This window comes from Lytechinus pictus, chromosome 16, assembly GCF_037042905.1.
Source record: "Lytechinus pictus isolate F3 Inbred chromosome 16, Lp3.0, whole genome shotgun sequence".
In the NCBI taxonomy this organism is placed as follows: domain Eukaryota; kingdom Metazoa; phylum Echinodermata; class Echinoidea; order Temnopleuroida; family Toxopneustidae; genus Lytechinus; species Lytechinus pictus.
Window position 1 is genome coordinate 8,608,828 of NC_087260.1, and position 15,873 is coordinate 8,624,700.

The window sequence follows — 15,873 nt, forward strand, 5'->3', positions numbered from 1 at the left end:
ACGTCTTTTCGGCCTTTTCATCTTTCCGTACCACCACAGATAAGTATGGAAGCTAAAAAGTCCTACCCAGATTTATAGATTATCATCTCATCATGTCTACATCTCCTAGGGAAAAAGATGAGATGATGAGATCTTGGATCTCGTCATGTCTGCATCTTGTGGGAGAGATGATGAGTTGACGAGATCTCGGATCTCGTCATGTCTACGTCTCGTGAGAGAGATGATGAGATGACAAGATTTCGGATCCAAGATCTTTAATTATACCTGACCAATTCTGTTCACAGAATTATCTGACACAATGTTTGAGGGTTGATGATAAAAGAATTTGGAGGGTAGACCTTCCATTTCACTTCGTATTCGCCATCAGGGTTAGTCTCATTAATCATATAAGCATGAACACCGTAGCTCTCTTTCGGTTCTCCAACGCCCCAATCTGAAAAAAAATATGAAAACTAAGATCTTCAAGCTATTAATACTCTTGTGAACAGTTTCGTATTCTGATGCATTTGATAGTGTTACTACATCGGAGCATGCCTATGATGAATATGGTATTTTTATAATGGCATACACTCATAATTTCTGTAATGTATAGATTACGTGGTTTTAGAGGAGGGAGACTCGTGACTAATTAGGCCTACCACGGCACGACTTAGGTAAGCATCAATACTATGCTTCCAAAATTTGAGTGCATTTGCCATATGTTATAAAAAAAGAGGGAAATGAAGGGTTGATCAACTCCATCGTCCACAAATTGAAATGCATTTACAAAAGAGATATTCAGTCCCTTTGTTAATAAAATTGCTTTATAGCATTGATGAATGATCCGGGGCACAGGTCACTGAGGTAAAGATGAGGGTATGTGGCTACGGACTCCCCACCCCCCCCCCCCCCAAAAAAAAAAAAATCGACCAAGGTAATAAAGGAGAAGAAATTAGATCTCATGTAAAGATCTATCACAAATTTCGGAAGGTTTTTTTTTCAAGGTAGAGAATCTTCCTTCTTGCTTCGCTCCCTCACAACTGTTGGCAGATTTTTTTCCCATACGCCATGTCTGGCCCCTCAAGAATTTTGATTCATTACACTATTGGCAAAGAGGGCAAGTGACGTGCAGCCCCCCGCCACATCCAAAGGACCTCTCTATGAACTCTCAAAAAAGAAATATTCCTTTACGCTGTATACCATCGGAAATGAATTGACTCTAAAAAGACGTAGACATGACGAGATCCAAGATCTTGCTTAGTTCAGTTCACAGGGCCCCATCCTCGCAAGCTATGCTTTTCTTGTGGTCCTTCCGATTTATTTTCATGAATTTTGTATGTATTTATTTTGATTGAGTCTTTAATGGAAAATAAATGAACTGAACCGAACTGACTTTAGGTATAGAAAAAAATAATTTCTTGGTTTTCCCCCATGCTTACTTCTGTAAGAAGAATGTGTCCCATCGGAATCCTTTTCACATATCCAGTCTCCTCGGGATTTCTTGTAAAGACAGTTGATCCAGATCATCTTAGAACGACCCGAACCTGGAAATTGTCCGACAATTTCTTCCGCTTCTTCTTGGCTTTCCGGTAAAAGCATCGAGGATGATTCCGGCAGAGATGTATGTTCACATGCCTTTTTGGAATCTCGCCATGGTGTGATTATCGACAGCAAACGAAAGCACTTGTTTCCGAAGAAAAGCCAATCGGTAGGGCAGGCAGCTGCAAGAGTGTTAAACAAAATAATCACTGTTTGTGTGTCGGGGGGGGGGTATGAAGCATGGGCCTGGGATGCGGGGGTGCTGCGTTTGTTATTCACTGCACTACAGGCAACACCCCAAATCAATTCTAGAAAGCAGAAATCTACCCCCAAATCACTTTATTTTGAAGTGAAAACCTTTTCTTTCTTTTTATCACATTTATTACCACTATTATCACTATTATTATTATGTAGTAGTAGTAGTAGTACACTGTAAAAACAGTGGTGTTAAAACTGACACCAGTTGGTGTTAATAGAGGACCACACCCCGAGGTGTTAAAATTACACCCTAGAGACAGGGACCTGGGAAGCGGGGGTGCTGGGGGTGCTGAAGCACCCCCAGAAATTTTCCCGGGGGTGCTGCGTGTATTATTTTCCATAGGCAGCACCCCCACGAAATCAGGTTCCCTTTGTATTTTTTATATATGTTATAATGGACATATCACATCCAATAATCGAAAATCATTTACATATATAGTCTTTCACATATTCCTATAACGCGACTCAATCAAGCTCCGGCACTCCGATACAGACGTGGTCGCGCGCGATACGTGATAACCTACTCGATAGTAGGGAGGGACATGGGTGTGGTTGGAGTTGAAACTTCCGTGAGGTTTATGTCGAATCAAGTGTGCGCGCGTCCGACCGCCCGTGTTTTGTATAAACAATAACAAGTCAGACAATAGAAATCAAATTTCACAGTCTTTTTCGCCCTGCCACGTGGCCCTTGGAAGCGCAGGTGCTGGGGGGTGAAGCACCCCCAAAATTTGGGGGTGCTGCATGTGTTATTTTCCATAGGCAGCACCTCCTGGAAAGCTAGTGGTAGGTATGATAAATTACAGAAATGTAATCAGAATGAACGACGTTTTGTAGAAACCCCCCCCCCCCCCTTCAAAATTTTCCGACAAAGTACTTAAAATAGTGTTTAAATTCACCCTTTTTGAGATCGGAATATCAAATATTTTCTGCTCGCGCTTCGCGCTCGCATTATTGATTTTTATAATAAAAAAAATATTTACAATGCCCAGATACTAGGTCTAACTCTAAACACGCGCACGCATGATTATTCAGATACGCAGCGTGTTTTGGGGCTACTCCGGGCTTAAAATATTTATATCAAATACAATTTTATGAAAATCTGATAACAAATAGTTAAGTTATTTAATTTTAAAGTTTAGCAATATTTTATAAAAAAATTGTGATATGCATGTCGTCTTGAATATTTAATAGGTGGGTTGACATGTGCGGAAATCTGTCCCCAAAGGTAGGGGGACCAGGGCCTGGAAAATTTGACAAGCAAAAAAAAAAAAGTTTTTCACCCAAAATGTAAGGTCATTTAGTCCAAAAGGTATTATTTCGATTGTGAAGTGATGTAATTTTCTTTATGAAAGACCAAAAATAGTAGGGGGACATTTGATATTGTGTCCCCCTACTTTTTTGGTAGGGGGGACACGTTCCCCTGTTCCCCTGTCCCCTCTGGGATTTCCGCCCATGTGGGTTGAAGATGTCACATCCCCACTTCCTGTTTCTTGTGTTATTACATGGAATCAAAATTGTTTCATTTTTTCATACCAGTGTGAATGATATGTCTCCCTTATAATGAAATAAGTTGCAGCAAAGAATATCTAATGGACTAAATCAGTTGTCAATTCAACTGCTTTTGGTTCTTGAAGGGAAAATATTAAATAAACCTAATTTGTATAATAAAATAGAAAATAACAAGTGGGGATATGACATCATCAGTTTGCTCATTGAATATTAATGAAGACATGCTTAAAACTGTTTCACCGGAATAATGCTAAAAAAAAAATTGCTAATCTTTAAAATGCAATAACTTTGGTATTCCTTGTCGGATTTTGATCAAATTTTTATTCTTATGTTCGTCTGATTTTTCTCTATCTGTTCAAACCATATTACATTCAGTGTGGAGTTTCAGTTATTTCAGTTATTTCAGAAAATCAAAAATTTTCTGCTCGCGCTTCGCGCTCACATTATTAATGTAAGTATATATCCAATTAACCATCATGTTCTTGATTTACAAAACATGAATAGAATGTCCCAATTATAGGTCTGAAATCTCAATTTTGTTTCCGCTCGCGCTTTGCGCTCGCATCAATTATATAGTTATATACCTATCCTGTTCATGATTAGAAAAGTGCTTAAGATGTCCTGTTTTTAGGTCTGACATCTCATTTTTATTTCCGCTCGCGCTTCGCGCTCGCATCAATTGTATAGTTATATACCTATCCTCTTCATTATTAGAAAAGTGCTTAGAATGTCTCGCTTTTTGGTCTGAAATCTCAATTTTGTTTCCGCTCGCGCTTCGCGCTCGCATCAATTGTATAGTTATATATACCTATCCTGTTCATGATTAGAAAAGTGCTTAAGATGCCCTGTTTTTAGGTTTGAAATATCATTTTTATTTCCGCTCGCGCTTCGCGCTCGCATCAATTGTATAGTTATATACCTATCCTCTTCATTATTAGAAAAGTGCTTAGAATGTCTCGTTTTTTGGTCTGAAATCTCAATTTTGTTTCCGCTCGTGCTTCGCGCTCGCATCAATTGTATAGTTATACACCTATCCTGTTCATGATTGCAAAAAGTGCTTAGAATGTCCAGTATTTAGGTCGGAATGTCAATTTTCAGCTCGCGCTTCGCGATCGCATTATTTGATTGTTGATATATGTATCGTCTTAATGGGTAACTGCAAACAGTCATTTAACACTTCCCTTTCGATCAGACCAAAGCGGATATAAAAAATATCTGCTCGCACTGATCACGTTCGCAGTTATTATTTGTTACATACGCATCTTGTTCAGGACCACAAACATTGCTCAAATTCTTCAATTTTTCAGGACAAAAAACAAGAAATTTCCCCCCCCCAAAAAAAAAAATAGCTCGCGCTTCGCGCTCGAGTTATCTAATTATATATCTATGTTCTTCTATAAGAAGAAAGCTAAGAAGGGATTGTCATATATATGTATGTATTTATGTGTATATGTGATTGCACTTTGCTGAAGGGGCCGAATGGCACGTGGGAAATAAGGGAAGATTTTACCTGTACCACCACCAACCTGATTTATGCCATCGTCTGCTCTCGCTGTGACTTGATCTATATCGGGGAAACCAAGCGTAGGATGGCCGACAGAGCTACTGAACACCTAAGGTCCGTTAGACTCAACACTCAAGGTCTTCCTGTGGCCCGTCACTTCAATTTGCCTGGACACACCATAGATGATATGAAGATCTTCGGAATTCTATCTTGCAAAGGAAGTGATGAGGACAGAAAGCTTTTGGAAGAGAAGATTATCCATCGCCTTGGATGTCTCCAACCCAATGGACTCGATGTTTCTTTCCACTCATTTCGTCTGACGTAGATATTTCTTTTCTTCTTCTTTTTCTTTCTTTTTATTTTTCTTTTACCCACTCTTCCTTTCTTTCCTTTTCTTTTTCCTGCTCTTTTTTCTTTCTTTCTCCCCTATCTCCCTCCTTCTCACCCGCTCTTTCTTTCTTTCTCTCTCAATGTTTCTTTCCACTCATTTCGTTTGACGTGGATATTTGTTTTCTTCTTTTTTTATTTTTCTTTTACCTTCTCTTCCTTGTCTTTCTTTCCTGTTCTCTTTCCTTTTCTTTTTTCTTCTTTTTTTTCTTTTTTTCTTTCTTCCTTATCTCCCTCCTTCTCACCCACTCTCTCTTCTTCTTTCTCTCACGCGCTCTCTCTCATTTTCTCTCTATCTACTTCTCCTACTGTCTTCTTTCGTTTCCCCTTTATGACGTATCCTTTTCGTCATCCTTTGTGCGCTTTTGCTCACTGCTTGGATACCGCGCATTTTTATGATGCATTATTTTGACGCAATCTAATAAATTTGTCATAACTTGACAAAGCCCTATGGGCGAAAATTCGTTAAAATATTACTGTCCACGGAGTTTTTATACTTTTCTTTGTTTGAACCTATTTATAATCTCCGAGCAGATCATTTGACTATATATATATATATATATATATATATATATGTGTGTGTGTGTGTGTGGGGGGGGGGGGGGTTGGTGGATGTGTGTGTGGTGCCCTTAGAGGTGTGTGTGTTTAATTATGGAAAACTCAATTGTGTCTCCTCCCCACCCCCTTTGAGGAGAGATTTCAGCACCCCCACTGAAAAAATCGTTCCCAGGTCCCTGCCTAGAGATTGAACATAACACCAAAGAGTGTAAATGTAACAACCAAAGGTGTTGTAATAACACCTATAGGTGTTAAACTAAGACCATCAATTTAAAACCGGAGTAAAATAACTGGTGTGGTCCTCTATGTACACCGGTTAACACCACAGTTTTTGTTGTGTAGTAGTAGTAGTAGTAGTAGTAGTAATAGTAGTGGAATATGACCATCATCAGTATTGATATCATTTGCTATATATCATTATCTTAATGATATTATACAAGCTTGACTTACTTGGTTGACCGTTTGTTGGTACGTTGGTGGTTTGTTCTTCTACAGAAATTGACGCATTTGGGGAGGACGACGGTGAAGTGCCACTGCTTACTTTATATAGAATAACAATTGTGATTATAACATTATCATCATCAACATTACGAATATAATTCTCAATTCAAGTATTATTTCCAAATACATTAAAAAGAACACAATGAGGACAAAATTTTATATAGACATCGAAAACATAAATAACAACAAGACAAAACAAAGGTATCAACAGAATATAACCCACACAAACAGTGGCAATAGTAAGATAATATTTGGCACATAATTATGGTAATATAGTTGAAGCAAAAATTAATGGAAATGGGGCATGCATTAAAAATAAGCAAGGAAAAGGCTTTCTGAAACGCGCATAAACAATAAAAATGTATTGTTAACTTCATTATTGTTTTTAAGAATATCAAGAATATTGATATTAATATCATAATTATTAATACTTGCGATAATAATTGCATTGTTGCTCATTATTATTATTATTGTTATCATCATCATCATCATTATCATTATTATTATCATTATTATTATTATTGTTATTATTATCATTATTACTATTATCATCATCATCACCACCACCACCTTCTCACGAGCCGAATTTTCCTCTTTTTGTATAAGGGGTTAAATGGCAAGATAGCCCCCAGTTAAAGAAGGGGGGTCACTGCGTTCTGATCGCTAGCCCCTTTAAAGTAATTCTTTGGCCTCCCAAACAAGCAGGAATAATCGTGTAATCGCGGTCTATGGCATAAAAAGTGTGAGTCTCTTGGGAACAGAATTCCGGCCAAACGAAGGTCCGTGGCGTCGTGCATGTCCTAGCCAGAACGGATTCAGGGCAGAGATGAAAAATAGATACCCTTATATATTAGTCCGGGTTAAAGAATTTTGTGTGAGAGCGGCTAGCAACATTTTTCGCGATCACTTCGTAGACGCTTTCTACAACGCACCAATTCCTTTGAATATGTAAGACGAATCACAATGGACGGCTGAGAGGTTTTCGTCGAAAGTTGTTGGACAGGGGCAGCTGATCGTCCGACGATTCGGACGGAAAATTGCGAATACGTTGTTTGTCCAAAATCCAGGAAGACACTTCTGTTTTGATTCACATGTTTTCGACAAAAGCTATTTTGTCGTTGAAGTGCTTTTGACAAAAGATTCTCGGCGTTATAGGAAGCATATGCGTAGTGATCGCGAAAATGCCTTATTTTTTCCGCAGAGTGAGTGAGGCAGATATTTTGGTTCGTGTAAACAGGAAAAACTATGGTATGGGGTCAATGATAGTGTGCACGGTGTTGACGATAGTCCGAGCTAAATCATCTTTTAAAATAGTGCAACACGTGAACGTACCGACTATCTCTTCTGGTCTGTGACATTTGAAGCCAAACATTGTCTCCTCACACCATCCACTCCCACACGGAATACTGTCACAGTCTGATAAAAAAATAGAGGATTTTTTTGTAACATTTATTTCTGCGATTACAAAAAATCAACCTTAAAGGACAAGTCCACCCCAAAAAATAGTTGATTTGAATAAAAAGAGAAAAATCCAATAAGCATAAAAATTATAACACTGAAAATTTCATCAAAATCGGATGTAAAATAAGAAAGTTATGACATTTTAAAGTTTCACTTAATTTCACAAAACAATTATATGCACATCCTGGTGGGTATGCAAATGAGAAGACTGGTGACGTCATCCACTCACTATTTATTTTGTATTTCATTATATGAAATATGAAATATTCTAATTTTCTCCTCATTGTCAAGTGTAACATAGATTAATTCCTCCAGAACAACTGGAATTAGCATTGTTTTAATATGGTTCAGTCAAGTTGGTCCTTATTGTCAAATCTGTAAAAAATGAAATATTGTATAATTCAAACAATAAAAAACAAAAGAAATAGTGAGTGATGGACATCATCGACTGTCTCATTTGAATGTCACTGAGATGTGCATATAACTCTTTTGTGAAAAATAAGCGAAACTTTAAAATGTCATAACTTTCTTGTTTTACATCCAATTTTGATGATTTTTTTTTGCGTTTTGCTAGTTTGATTTTTCTCTATTCATTCAAATCATCATTTTTCTGGGGTGGACTTGACCTTTAAGGGAAAATTTCACCCTGACGAAAAGTTTATTGTAAGAATAACAGAAGGCAATAATCAGAAAAACTACTAGTGAATGCTGGAGAAAAATCCTCTAAAGATTAAAAAAGTGATTAAAAATTACAAGTTTTTATCTGTGATGTCATATGCAAGCAACTTCCCCATATATAATGGCGTAAAATCAAGTAAAATCAATGAAATGTCTCTTTCTCAAAAAATATTTAAAATGTTTATTATTGACTATACTTTCAGGATGAAAACAGATAAAACGTTTCACACCCGCTCCTGAGAGAAACAAATGTTTAGTCATCATGAACCATTAAAATGTTGAAATTGAAGCATTTTATATTATAACGTATTACAGAGCGTATGGTCGTATCAAAAACTTTAAATTCTAATTAATTTCTTAATCTTCAAGGAATTTTCCTCAAACCTTCACCAATTTTGATATTACCGGTATTTTATATTTAAAAAGATTCTTCAGGGTGAACTTCCCCATTCAAACTGGATAGTGATTTTCTTACCCGGGTGGCGACATACACGTTGCCCTGACAGTCGGCTACGGGTTTGGATCCGGCATCCAAGTCCTGATGAAACCGGAGAGGGGATGATTTTCGGGATAGTGGGCATCAACCGGCCATGTTTACCGGGCTTTGCTCGACATATTTCAAACATGGGTATGGTGTAGTTGAGTTCAAAGGTATCGCTGCATGTCTTGTTTTCTCCAGATACCAAGGCAATACTTTCCATCACTAAAATAATAGAAAATTCCTTTATTCTAAATATGATCTGGACATACTTTGTTTATCAACTCAACCCATTGCGTTTGTACTCACTTCAATAAACACAAAATTACTTAACACTGAGGACGGGCAGCAATCTTCTTTGATACTCCTGCTGTACTACTCCACTCGCCGACTCAAGCTAGCCTCCATGAGCTCACCTCCCAAACTCATGCCAGCCTTATCTCAACTATCCAAGCCTCTCTCATCTCTCCAACTCAAGCCAGCCTTCTTTCAACTACTAAAGCCTCATCCACCTCTTAAACTCAAGCCAGCCCTCTCTCAAATAGTCAAGCCGCTCTCATCTTCAACTCAAGCCTGCCTTTTTCTTAATTATCCAAGCCTCTCTAATCTCTCCAACTCAATCCAGCCTTCTCTCAACTACTCAAGCCTCTCTTATCTCTCTCACTCAAGCAAGCCTTCTCTATACTATATACTCAAGCCTCTCTCATCTCTTCAACTCAAGCCTGCCTCCTCTCAACTACTCAAGCCTCTCTAATCTCTTTAACTCAAGCCAGCCTTCTCTCAACTATACAAGCCTCTCCCAACTCTCCAACTCAAGCCAGCCTTCTCTCAACTATCCAAGCCTCTCTCATCTTTCCAACTCAAGCCAGCCTTCTCTCAACTACTCAAGCCTCTCTCATCTCTCCAACTCAAGTCAGCCTTCTCTCAACTATTCAAGCCTCTCCCATCTATCCAACTCAAGCCAGCCTTCTCTCAACTACTCAAGCTTCTCTCATCTCTCCATCTCTCGCCAGCCTTTTCTCAACTATTCAACCCTCTCTTATCTCTCCAACTCAAGCCAGCCTTCTCTCAACTTTTCAAGCCTCTCCCATCTATCCAACTCAAGCCAGCCTTCTCTCAACTACTCAAGCTTCTCTCATCTCTCCAACTCTCGCCAGCCTTCTCTCAACTATTCAACCCTCTCTTATCTCTCCAACTCAAACCAGCCTTCTCTCAACTATTCAAGCCTCTCCCAACTCTCCAACTCAAGCCAGCCTTCTCTCAACTATCCAAGCCTCTCTCATCTTTCCAACTCAAGCCAGCCTTCTCTCAACTACTCAAGCCTCTCTCATCTCTCCAACTCAAGCCAGCCTTCTCTCAACTTCTCAAGCCTCTCTCATCTCTCCAACTCAAGCCAGCCTTCTCTCAACTACTCAAGCCTCTCTTATCTCTCAACTATTCAAGCCTCTCTCATTTCTCAAACTCAAGCCAGCCTTCTCTCAACTATTCAAGTCTTTCTCAAACTCAAGCCAGCCTCTCTCATCTCTCCAACTCAAGCCAGCCTCTCTCAACTATTCACGCCTCTCCCATCTCTCCAACTCAAGCCAGCCTCTCTCATCTCTCAAACTCAAGCCAGCCTTGTTTCAACTATTCAAATCTCTCTCATCTCACTAACTCAAACGAATCTTCTGTCAACTATCCAAGCCTCTATAATCTCTCCCACTCAAGCAAGCCTCTCTCATCTCTCCAACTCCATGCAGCTCATGGCAACTCAAACCAATTCCTCGATTGAAGTTGGTGTATGCTAAACTACACAAAGTTATGAGGCATTGTAAGTCTATGAAAGGGATTCCTCTGGACCCCTTCAATTACATATACTAAAGCATATACTAAAGAGTTACATATACTAAAGAGTTAAAAAAAAGCAATTGCATTTTTAACTCTGGCAACACCCGGACAGATCGTGCTTTTGAAGTATATGATACTAACTTAAAGTTTTAAACTAATATTTATCAATATTCGAAATTTGATTATTTATGACAGTATATGTAATTGAAGGGGTCGGTATATAATCAAATTAAAATTAGAGGATTGGATATATCATTTTTTATTTATTTTTTATCATAACTTAAATCAAACATTCTCATACCGTATGGGATTATCAAGGTGTGGGATTTTATCACAAATATAATGATAAGCCACAATTTTCTTGATTCTAAAATCTAAAACTTACCTGAAAATAATAGAAGTGAAAAGCTGAAAACAAATTCTGCCACCGGAATGACACTCTTCATGGTTTCTACAAAATCGCTGTGTAATGGTTCGTAAAAGTGCTGTTGGGTAGATGACTATAGTAACATTGGGTTAGGCCTATCCTGAGAGCGACTCCAACAAACGTAAGGTGGCCAGTAAGGCACTTTTAGAGCCCCTCACGCCTCCTTATTTAAAGGAGTATACCACACAAGTGGACTGGACCCTTTAACCATATACTGTTGGAAAACTTTAAATTAAGAAATAGAAGTTTATTTACCATAATATTATGATGAAAACCAGAAATACTACAAAACATTTATATAAAAAAAATGAAAATCCGAAGTTTAGAAAGGTAACTTTGCAAATGCTACTTATTAGTTGTTAGTGGGTGTACCCCTTATTCACACGAATATTGCTGCAATTTATCGATAGCTTTTCAAATAAAACTGTTGTTTTCATGTATTTTCTCCTTTTTTCTAATTTCTAAAAAAGAACAGGTTTAAAAACAGGATTTTTTTTTTATTTCCTACAGGTACTACAAATACCCAGTACTTATCATTAATTTCTTCATTATGGAAAAACGAACACTCTATCCAATTTTATCAAATTTAAATAAAGACTTTTTAAAATTTAACATTTTCTGACTAAAACCCTTAAACTGAGATTAATTTATATAATCAGTGCGAATCAGTACGAAGTAAAAATACTCTGACTTTTATATTTGTTTAATAAAAATAATAATACATGTGACTTAAAAAGCGACAAATCCACTCAATCTCTAGAGTGCTCGCACAAGGCGCATAACGGAAATTAAGAATTTAAAAGAAAGGTTTTAAAAGCATTTATGAAACAATCTACAAAGATACAATTTTTGATGTCTTCAGGACGTCTGTATGGTGCATTACAGTACAGCATTCTATGAGCATGATGACAATGTTACCCTTGAACAAAATTATGATAGAGCCTCACGCAGCAGTGGTTAATTTTATCTAGAATTCATTCCATTTTCTACAGTCTACTGAAGTGACAATATCTTGATATCGTCAGAGATAAAAAGAGAGAAGCAAATTACTCCCACATTTGAATGATTTTAAATATACATGATTAATGAGTATTCATACATCGTCATCAATGCCTGAAAAAAAAAATTCAATTGTAATCATTTTTTTATTTCATATAGTAGTATCTTAATTACAAAATATTTATAGGGTGTATGTGCAGATACACCCCTTTGCCAGATTAAATGCCAGTGAAATGATTCCGATAGACTCTGGTATCTTGAGATTAAAATTCCGAGTAGCACTGAGAGTTGGCTTGCTGAAAATTTTGACATAAAAAACCCTAAATATGAAAAAAATACGAAATTTGTACTTGGACCATTCTGCCATATTTGGACCGAGTAGAGGAGGCATTGTTATTACTACATTCCTTGCTATCCAATCACCATATTTTCCAGGTTTATATAATTTTGTGTACCCTTGTTGTACGATTCATTAACGACGTGATCAATTATATTTTCACCCACCAATAACACAATGATGGTTTGTTCTCTTCCGAACTATCATCATCATAGATAGTACAAACTTTAGCTATTGATTCACAACCAAAACGCTAAACAAAGTAAAACAAATCCATACCTTTTCTCTCCCTCTCCAATAATTCTTTGACTGCCTTTATTTATCAGATGTAATTTAACAAAAAACGATTTTTCTGGACAATCTTATCTATACTTGTAACTATACATCATATTAAACAACACACATCTTCACTTTGTCTTACCAACATTGAAACATCCCAAAGCTCGTGTAATCACATACCAGTAAACAATGCAATAATTCATATCGAAAGAAATCAGAAGAATCAACTTCTTCTCGGTGTTCTTGTCAGTAACAGTATGGAAGAGGGTATGTCGCGAAACTGAGCAAAATTTGATAGTGAGGAAGAAAGCGAGGGAGCATTATAAGCATCAAAATTATTCTATTGATGAAGATATTTTTTATTTTAAAGGAGGGTATCTCGTGTCGTAACCATAGCACTGTCGAGGAATCAGAGATAAGCTGACGAAGGAAGAGCTAACGCGTCAGGAGGGAATTCTCGTGTCGTAACCATAGAAACATCGAAGAATCAGCAGAGATAACTGTTGACGAATAAAGAGCTAAAAGGCAGAGCCAGGGCTTTAAGAGGGATAAGAAAGAAAGAAGGGAGGGGGGGGGCATGGACGGAAATCCCAGCCCTACCCAAAATATTATATAGAGGGGACACAATATCAAATGTCCCCCTACTATTTTTTGGTCTTTTATGATGGAAAGAAATACATCATTCAAAATCGAAACAAAACATGTATTTTGAACGAAATTTACCTTACATTTGAGGTGATAATTTTTTTTTTAACGGAACACTTTAAAGACCTATACAAAATTTATAGACGGGACCCAAAAGTGAATTGACAAATCGTATACCAATCGAAAGCCTATATACTAGTTAACACAGTTCTGCAAGCTTTATGCATTATCACATTTTACCAGCTGAGTAGTTTGCTTAAGAATAACTCCAATTGTCTGATTATTGAGCTTCGAAAATAGGCTTCCTTGTACGTGGTTTCACCGGCCTCGAGACCATGACATCATGTTGTGTTAGAAGCGTTGTGATTCCACAGGTTTGTACACAAAAAACTGGGTGATTTTGATTTCTTCCCTTCTATCACAAAGAAATGTCATAAATATCTTTTCCTGCAGGTCCTGCAAGCTTAAAAAATGATGAAATCCAAAGCTTTTGAATACTTTTTACCATATTTTATATGGTTTTTATGCTTATTTGGCGCAGCTTTTCAATTCTATCTGCATTAAAATTATGTGTATTACATTTTCTTGATATAGGAATTTAGGCTCAATAAGAGCCAAACAAAGAAATCACAAAATAAAATCTAGGGAGGAGTTGGAGGTTTCCATCCATTTGAGCGCTTCATAGTTTTCAGTGCCATTGTTCTGCAAATTGAAACAAATATTGGATTCAGAATCTGAAAAGCAGAAAAAATCACATTTATTTCTGTGTACAAACCAATAGAATCACAACGCTTCTAACATAACATGACGTCACGGTCTCGAGGCCTGTGAAAGCACGTACAAGAAAGCCTATTGTCGAAACCCGATTATTGAAGTTATTCGTAAACAAAATACTTAGTTGGAAAGCGAAGAAAACGCATAAAGCTTGCATTTCTGTTTTAATTATTTTATAAGTTTTCGATAAGCATAATTTTGAAATTATCAACAATATACCGATATAGGTCCACGCGTCTAAAGTGGACTGAGGTCGGTCCAGGAGGCTGCTCGATGAATGTATAACACCCTCCGCCCCCCCCCCCCCCTTCCTCTTTTTTTTTTTTTTTTTTGAGCCGGACTGACGCCGGAATAATGCAAATCTTTAAAATTCAATAACCTCTGTATTTGTTATCCGATTTTGATCAAATTTGCGGCATTTTGCTTTGTGAATTTTACTCTATTTATTGAGACATAAATATCTCCAGCCTGGAATATCCTTTTAAGGAGTGTTAATTTACTGCACTTCGGAGTGCTGAGTTTTCTCATCCAAATTTGAAATCGACAAATCATCACTCCGAAGTGCACACGCTCCTAAAAAAACTAAATCGAATTGAGCATAAGTGTCTGACTATCACATTCAAATGTCTCAATGATCAAGCTCCACCATACCTGTCAGATCTCATAACAGTTCGCCAATCAATGTACAACACTCGGTCATCATCACATATCCCTCTTCACATCCCCCGAACAAATAGTAGGTGATAGGTCATTTTCTGTGTTTGCCCCCAAATATTGGAATAGATTACCCCATAAACTTAGACGATGTTCTTCTATTGATGTGTTTAAGAAGATTCTTAAATCTCATTTGTTTCAACATGTTTAATATATTGCAAGTAGTGTTTCATTTTGTGTAGTTTTGTTTTAAGTTTTCACCGATTGTATTTGTTTTGTCATTTGTAAAAAAGCGCTTTGTAACTTTTGAAAAGCGCTTAATAAGAAGTAATTATTATTATTATTAAATTAGCACTTTCCCTGTAATAGGAAGTTTTTGCAACTACTACACAGACGCTTTCTGGAACGTAGAGAGTCTATTGTCAAAAGCCCTTTATGACAATGCAGTCTTTGTCAAAAATCAGTGAATCAAAACAGCAGTGTCGTCCTTGGCAAATGACATATTTGCAATTTTTCGTCAGCTCCGATTTTCTGACGGGCATTTTCAATAGATTTACTATGTTGTGGAATCCGTCCCCGTTTTAATTGCGAAAACTAGTTCGTAATCGGATGAAAATAGCCGGCTAATAGGTGAACTTTCCATCACTGTAAAGCAAACAACATTGTATAATACGGGTGCTAAGCCGTCAAATGATTGCATTAATTCTATAAACTCCTCAAATGGGGAAAAAGCGACGTATATTTGGAGCGTTGAAACCTTTTGAAAACTGCGTATTTAAAAAAAATACTTTTTGTAGCTAGTATAAGCTGCCTATTTACATTTTCAAATTGGCCTGTCTCTGCCTGTTGACACAATGTTCGACTAATCTGATTCTATAATACTACTTAAAATACAGCTTCAAAAATCTTGTTTCTTCAAATTTGTTTCAACTTTTCCCGACCTGTTTCTTTTAATATTTTTCAGAATTGAATTCAGAAATACGGATGACGTTTTCTTATAACAATCAAATTACGAAGGACGATACATTGATAAGCTGAAAACAACGTAGAACTACAAGGGTAGAAAATGGTAACTTAGT

At 37.2% G+C, this 15,873-nt stretch overlaps 1 protein-coding gene across 1 annotated transcript; it reads left to right on the forward strand.

Moving 5' to 3' along the window:
* The first annotated feature begins 9,258 nt into the window (after window positions 1-9,258).
* On the forward strand, window positions 9,259-10,623 carry LOC135157091 (uncharacterized). Its single transcript, XM_064111593.1, has 2 exons — window positions 9,259-9,423; window positions 9,622-10,623. Exons 1-2 carry the CDS (start codon window positions 9,259-9,261, stop codon window positions 10,621-10,623), a joined length of 1,167 nt encoding a protein of 388 aa, XP_063967663.1.
* The last annotated feature ends 5,250 nt before the right edge of the window (window positions 10,624-15,873 follow it).

Bases quoted from the DNA above. Each gene is read 5' to 3' on its own strand.
- LOC135157091 (XM_064111593.1), top strand. From the start codon at position 9,259: ATGAGCTCACCTCCCAAACTCATGCCAGCCTTATCTCAACTATCCAAG. The intron at 9,424-9,621 runs GCCTGCCTTTTT...CTTTAACTCAAG, and splicing joins CGCTCTCATCTTCAACTCAA to CCAGCCTTCTCTCAACTATA.